This window comes from Aquarana catesbeiana, linkage group LG03 (assembly GCF_042186555.1).
Source record: "Aquarana catesbeiana isolate 2022-GZ linkage group LG03, ASM4218655v1, whole genome shotgun sequence".
In the NCBI taxonomy this organism is placed as follows: Eukaryota; Metazoa; Chordata; class Amphibia; order Anura; family Ranidae; genus Aquarana; species Aquarana catesbeiana.
This window is the reverse complement of record NC_133326.1, coordinates 715,130,784-715,137,828: the sequence shown is the minus strand read 5'-3', so window position 1 is coordinate 715,137,828 and position 7,045 is coordinate 715,130,784. Positions and strand designations below refer to the sequence as shown.

Below are 7,045 nucleotides of genomic sequence, written 5' to 3'. Positions count from 1 at the left end.
AGAGCAACATGCAAAATGAAAAAAGATCACAATAAACCACTCTGCCGCAATTTGCCAACGAAACGCGTAGGATACGGCAACGACGTGACATCATCACAATACGGTGTCTTTATTTAAAATTACAATGCACTTACATTACATATCACCATAAGCACATACTATTAAAATCCTATGATCCAGTAAAGCAGACAGACCGTTTCACGCCGGACTTTCACGCATAATGCCGGGCAGAAGTCCAGCATGAGAGGATCTGCCTGCTTTGCTGGACCGTGGGATTTTAATAGTATGTGCTTATGGTAATATGTAATGCAAGTGCACTGTAATTTTAAATAAAAAGGCACAGTATTGTGATGACGTCAGGTCGTTGCCATGCCCTATGAGTTTCGTCTGGAATGACTGTCAGGGAGGCTTATTGTGATCTCCGTTTGTTGCTCTTTTATATATACGAATTTCATTTACTGTTGATGGCTTTGTATGATGATTTTACATTTGTTATTATGCATTTAAATTTACACTTTAGAATGTACTGTATGTTTACGGAGTTGAATTTAGCGCTTACCTTATGCGTTTTATTTTTAAATGTACGGAATAAGGAAGAGAGTTGAGGACCCGCTGTGCAGCAAAGATGAGGAGCTCTGCTTTAAGCCTACTAAAAGCTTGTTTAAAAGGTAAAGTGACATCTGCATTGCAGCTAACCGCAAATCACTGCAAACAGAAAAAAACAGAGGCAGAACCACAGATATAAAAAAAAACAGAGTGATTTATTCCATGATTCCAATATTCCAGCTATGATTGGTGGGAAATCAGTAGGCGTGTGAGGGGGCGGGATTTTTAGTAGTGGAATGATTACAGAAGTCTATCTCGCTCCCTTTAGTTTCTCTTTTTCTTTTTCTTCTTCTCTTCAGGCGAGCCGACGTTCCAGTAATAGAGCAGCTGTGTGAAAATCAGCCCATTACAAGAGGAGGAGACCACATAGGTTAAAGCCATCAGATTGTCTCCGGTCTCCTGAAAAACAACGAAAAGGAGATATGAGAGAGGCGGTGAACATCCTGCCACACCATGACACTTCTACCATACACGGGCCAGTACGCCGCCCCCCCCCACACACACACACACACACACACACACCATGACACGTCTACCATACAAGGCCCGGTACACCCCCCCCCCCCCACACACACACACTATGACTCGTCTACCATACACGAACCGGTACAACTCCCGCCACACATCTACCATACACGGCCCAGTACGCCCCCCCCCCCACACACACACACACACACACACACACACAATGACACGTCTACCATACAAGGCCCGGTACACACCCCCCCCCCACACACACACACACACACACTATGACTCGTCTACCATACACGAACCGGTACAACTCCCGCCACACATCTACCATACACGGCCCAGTACGCCCCCCCCACACACACACACACACACAATGACACGTCTACCATACAAGGCCCGGTACACCCCCCCCCCCCAACACACACACACACACGTCTACCATACACGAACCGGTATAACTCCCGCCACACATCTACCATACACAGACTGGTACACCTTCTGCCACAACGTCTACCATACACAGCCCGGTACACCTCCCACCACACATCTACAATACACGGCCCGGTACACATCTACAATACACGGCCCGGTACAACCTCCCACCACACATCTACAATACATGGCCCGGTACACCTCCCCCCACACCATGACACATCTACAATACACGGCCCGGTACACCTCCCCCCACACCATGACACATCTACAATACACGGCCCGGTACACCTCCCCCCCCACACCGTGACACATCTACAATACACGGCCCGGTACACCTCCCCCCCACACCGTGACACATCTACAATACACGGCCCGGTACACCTCCCCCCCACACCGTGACACATCTACAATACACGGCCCGGTACACCTCCCCCCCACACCGTGACACATCTACAATACACGGCCCGGTACACCTCCCCCCCCACACCGTGACACATCTACAATACACGGCCCGGTACAACCTCCCCCCCACACCGTGACACATCTACAATACACGGCCCGGTACACCTCCCCCCCACACCATGACACATCTACAATACATGGCCCGGTACACCTCCCCCCCACACCATGACACATCTACAATACACGGCCCGGTACACCTCCCCCCCCCACACCGTGACACATCTACAATACACGGCCCGGTACACCTCCCCCCCACACCGTGACACATCTACAATACACGGCCCGGTACACCTCCCCCCCACACCGTGACACATCTACAATACACGGCCCGGTACACCTCCCCCCCACACCGTGACACATCTACAATACACGGCCCGGTACACACCCCCCCCCCCCCCGACACCATGACACATCTACAATACACGGCCCGGTACACACCCCCCCCCCGACACCATGACACATCTACAATACACGGCCCGGTACACCCCCCCCCCCACACCATGACACATCTACAATACACGGCCCGGTACACCCCCCCCCCCCCCCACACCATGACACATCTACAATACACGGCCCGGTACACCCCCCCCCCCCCACACCATGACACATCTACAATACACGGCCCGGTACACCCCCCCCCCCCCACACCATGACACATCTACAATACACGGCCCGGTACACCCCCCCCCCCCCCACACCATGACACATCTACAATACACGGCCCGGTACACACCCCCCCCCCCCCCACACCATGACACATCTACAATACACGGCCCGGTACACCCCCCCCGCCCCACACCATGACACATCTACAATACACGGCCCGGTACAACCCCCCCGCCCCACACCATGACACATCTACAATACACGGCCCGGTACACCCCCCCCCCACACACCATGACACATCTACAATACACGGCCCGGTACACCCCCGCCCGCCCCACACCATGACACATCTACAATACACGGCCCGGTACACCCCCCCCCACACACCATGACACATCTACAATACACGGCCCGGTACAACCCCCCCCCCCCCCCCCACCATGACACATCTACAATACACGGCCCGGTACACCCCCCCCACACACACCATGACACAATCTACAATACACGGCCCGGTACACCCCCCCCCCCCCCCCACACACACACACACACACACCATGACACATCTACAATACACGGCCCGGTACACACCCCCCCCCCCCACGACACACACCGTGACACATCTACAATACACGGCCCGGTACATCTCCTGCCACACCTACATTACACAGACCAGTACAGTATCCCTCAGTCCCCCCACCCTCACACACTGCAATTATTCTCTTACCTGGATGGAGGTGAATATTCGAGCCAGAGACCCGAGGAATAAAAGTGCTACTGTGATCGCCGATAACTGACCTGTGTGACCGTTCTTGTAGTTGGTCATCGCTTGGAAAAGCTATAAGTGAAAAGTGGGTGTTACCAACAATTTGGTTGGTGGTTCCTCCCACACTGCAGATTTTTAAAGGGACAAAAGAGATGAACTATAAAAAAAAAAGGTTAAACACTGCAATGGACTCACCCTACTTATAATGATCGCCGGAACATTGGCGGCCTGGAGCATTGTGACCACAGCCATGGGTACGACCGGAGACAGGAGGACGGCCACTATGGAGAAGTATATACCAAGGAACAGAATTCCTAGAGGAGGAGAAAGAGCATGGGTGAGTGTCAGAAAGGGAAATTAAAAAAAGAGAAGAGGAGAGGGAGCAGGGGTGAGCGTCAGAGGAGAGGAGGAGAAGAGAGGGAGCAGGGGTGAGCGTCAGAGGAGAGGAGGAGAAGAGAGGGAGCAGGGGGTGAGCGTCAGAGGAGAGGAGGAGAAGGAGAGGGAGCAGGGGTGAGCGTCAGAGAAAAAAGAGAGAGAAGAGGGAGCAGGGGTGAGCGTCAGAGAAAAAAGAGAGAGAAGAGGGAGCAGGGGTGAGCGTCAGAGAAAAAAGAGAGAGGAGAGGGAGCAGGGGTGAGCGTCAGAGAAAAAAGAGAGAGAAGAGGGAGCAGGGGTGAGCGTCAGAGAAAAAAGAGAGAGAAGAGGGAGCAGGGGGTGAGCGTCAGAGAAAAAAGAGAGAGAAGAGGGAGCAGGGGTGAGCGTCAGAGAAAAAAGAGAGAGAAGAGGGAGCAGGGGTGAGCGTCAGAGAAAAAAGAGAGAGAAGAGGGAGCAGGGGTGAGCGTCAGAGAAAAAAGAGAGAGGAGAGGGAGCAGGGGTGAGCGTCAGAGAAGAGAGGAGAAGGAGCAGGGGTGAGCGTCAGAGAAGAGAGGAGAGGGAGCAGGGGTGAGCGTCAAGAAGAGAGGAGAAGGAGCAGGGGTGAGCGTCAGAGAAGAGAGGAGAAGGAGCAGGGGTGAGCGTCAGAGAAGAGAGGAGAAGGAGCAGGGGTGAGCGTCAGAGAAGAGAGGAGAAGGAGCAGGGGTGAGCGTCAGAGAAGAGAGGAGAGGGAGCAGGGGTGAGCGTCAGAGAAGAGAGGAGAGGGAGCAGGGGTGAGCGTCAGAGAAGAGAGGAGAGGGAGCAGGGGTGAGCGTCAGAGAAGAGAGGAGAGGGAGCAGGGTGAGCGTCAGAGAAGAGAGGAGAGGGAGCAGGGGTGAGCGTCAGAGAAGAGAGGAGGGGAGCAGGGGTGAGCGTCAGAGAAGAGAGGAGAGGGAGCAGGGGTGAGCGTCAGAGAAGAGAGGGTCACAGACAGAGAGGAGAGGTGAGTGTCAGGGACCGTACCCAGGTTTGTGCGGCTCCCCAGGTGCTGGATGAGGAATCCGATGATCAGAGTCTGGAGGAGGAGGAAGAGGACCTCCCCCCAGGCACTAGGACAGAGAAGGACAGTGTCACAATGTATCACACACACACAGGGAGCAGCAGAGGAACCCTCTAGGACCTCAGGGTTGCCCGGGTGCTTCTGATTTCCCATGAAACGAGGATCCCACCAATAAAGCAATTCCCCCCCGCAGTGGTGGTGGGGGAGGGGGTCTCACCTGAAGGGGAAGCTGTAAGTGATGCTGTACACCATGGTCCCGGTCAGTGCCAGCAGTTCCAGGAGGACGGAGTGGAAGCTCAGCCCTCGGCAGTGCCGGATCTCAGTAGTTTGACGATTTGTGGGACCTTTACTGGGCGACAGAGGAACACAGGCTGAAAGAGAGGCAGACGGTCCATGGAGGACAAACTGGAAGGATTACAGGGGGTCACAGCACTGATGAGGGGGGGGGGGGGGCACAGTTTGAGCTACACTTACTGCAAACCTGACAGTCTAGGTCAGTGATGGCGAACCTTGGCACCCCAGATGTTTTGGAAGTACATTTCCATGATGCTCATGCACTCTGCAGTGTGGTTGAGCTTTATGGGAAATGTGGTTCCAAAACATCTGGGGTGCCAAGGTTCGCCATCACTGGTCTAGGTTATAGAGGACGTCCAGAAATGTTCATGGTGTCCCAGGTACCCCTGACATCAGAGTGCACTTCCCGGGCCTAGCCACCCCTGACATCAAGGGCACTTCCCGGGCCTAGCCACTCAATTGAGGAAAACTGTGTACTCTTCGTTCCTAGATAGCCCATATAGATATACCTTGCTGATGTCCTGGTATGAGATCTAACGCTGCTCAAATCTGCTCAATTCTGGGGCTCACGTCTCACCCAGAGAGCACGATCGTTGTGATTCCGTTGCCTGTGTAGATGAAGCGCTGCAACGTGTATAACGTTTGTCTGTGTTTTGGCCGTCCTGGCAGTCTATTAAAAAAAAAAAAACGGTTCCCCGCTGTCCTCAAGTGATGCGTCATCCGTGATTTTAATTGACGTCACTTGCATGGTATCGTAGCCGACATGTTTCGACCAATCACATGGTCTTTTATCAAGGGTGGGAGGGCTCTTTTTTTGCATTTAGATTTTGAGTCACAGGAGATCGAACCTAAATTGGTGAGTCAGCGATATTAGAGACACTGCACCCACATATGCACTATTCATTTGTGGTGCAGTGTTTACACTCCAGACCGGCAGGGGTCTCAAACTGGCGTCCCTCCAGGTGTTGCGAAACTACAAGTCCCATCATGCCTCTGCCTGAGGGAGTCATGCTTGTAACTGCCAGCCTTGCAATGCCTCATGGGACTTGTAGTTTTGCAACAGCTGGAGAGGCCACCAGTTTGAGACCTTTGCGTGAGCATATGGTATTTCCTCCCTTTGTTTCTATATATGTCTGGTCCCTTAGGGGACCCCAGGCTTTTGGCCTTTTTTTTTTCCATCCATTGTGCTCCTTTAGTTAATATAGGTTTTGTAATTCCAGTAACTGGGATCCTCTATCTACCTTCACAGTGAATGTTTTAAAACTGTTAGACACATAGGCTACAGCAACTTCTCCATATTCTGTTTAAAATATTTTGGCTAATATGGCCTACAAGATAGGGAGATACGGGCTGCTTTTACTAGGGATTGTGAAACGGAGGCGGTGGATAACAAACAGATCAAGCATTTAAACAGCATAAAAAAAATTAACCATAAAATACCTTAAAGTGGAGTTCCACCCACTTTTACAACTCTTCAGCATCCCTCACTAAACTGTGCACAGTAAACGAATTTGATATTTTTTTTTCTCAGCACCTACTGTATATCTGCTGTATTCATTTTTCACTTCCTCCTCCCTGGCCGCGGCCCATCACATCATTTCCTGTTTGCAATGCCTTCTGGGAAGGGGCGGCAACTTCCTCTGACACTGCCGTTGCTATGGAAACCTGACCTGAAACCTATTACACTGCTTGTGCTGCACTGAGCATGTGTGAGATCTGCAAGGATGAGATCCAGGAAGAGATACAGTCTGGCTTCAGATGCCCGCACTTAAGAGGGCCACGGCCTGCTGTAAGTTTATAAAATAACAAACTACTGCTATAAACTAACAAAACAGACCTTAGTTTACAGACTAACTTTACTAGAATACATTAAGCTTGTGTATTATAGAGGTATTTTTAATTTAAAAAGTATAATTTCGGCCGAAACACCACTTTAATCGTAAATGAGTTGAGTTAAATCTTAATATAGCGCAGTCTTACCCCGAAGGGTCCCG

At 51.7% G+C, this 7,045-nt stretch overlaps 1 protein-coding gene across 1 annotated transcript in view; it reads right to left on the bottom strand.

Annotated features, from left to right (window-relative positions):
- Positions 1-742: 742 nt before the first annotated feature.
- MPDU1 (mannose-P-dolichol utilization defect 1) overlaps positions 743-7,045 on the bottom strand; it is a gene marked incomplete in the record, with an annotated part of 10,207 nt that continues 3,904 nt past the window's right edge. The window contains 5 exon segments of the mRNA XM_073623182.1: positions 743-1,005; positions 3,311-3,421; positions 3,545-3,663; positions 4,721-4,806; positions 4,975-5,128. Of these exon segments, the coding sequence (XP_073479283.1) occupies positions 871-1,005; positions 3,311-3,421; positions 3,545-3,663; positions 4,721-4,806; positions 4,975-5,128 (605 nt within the window).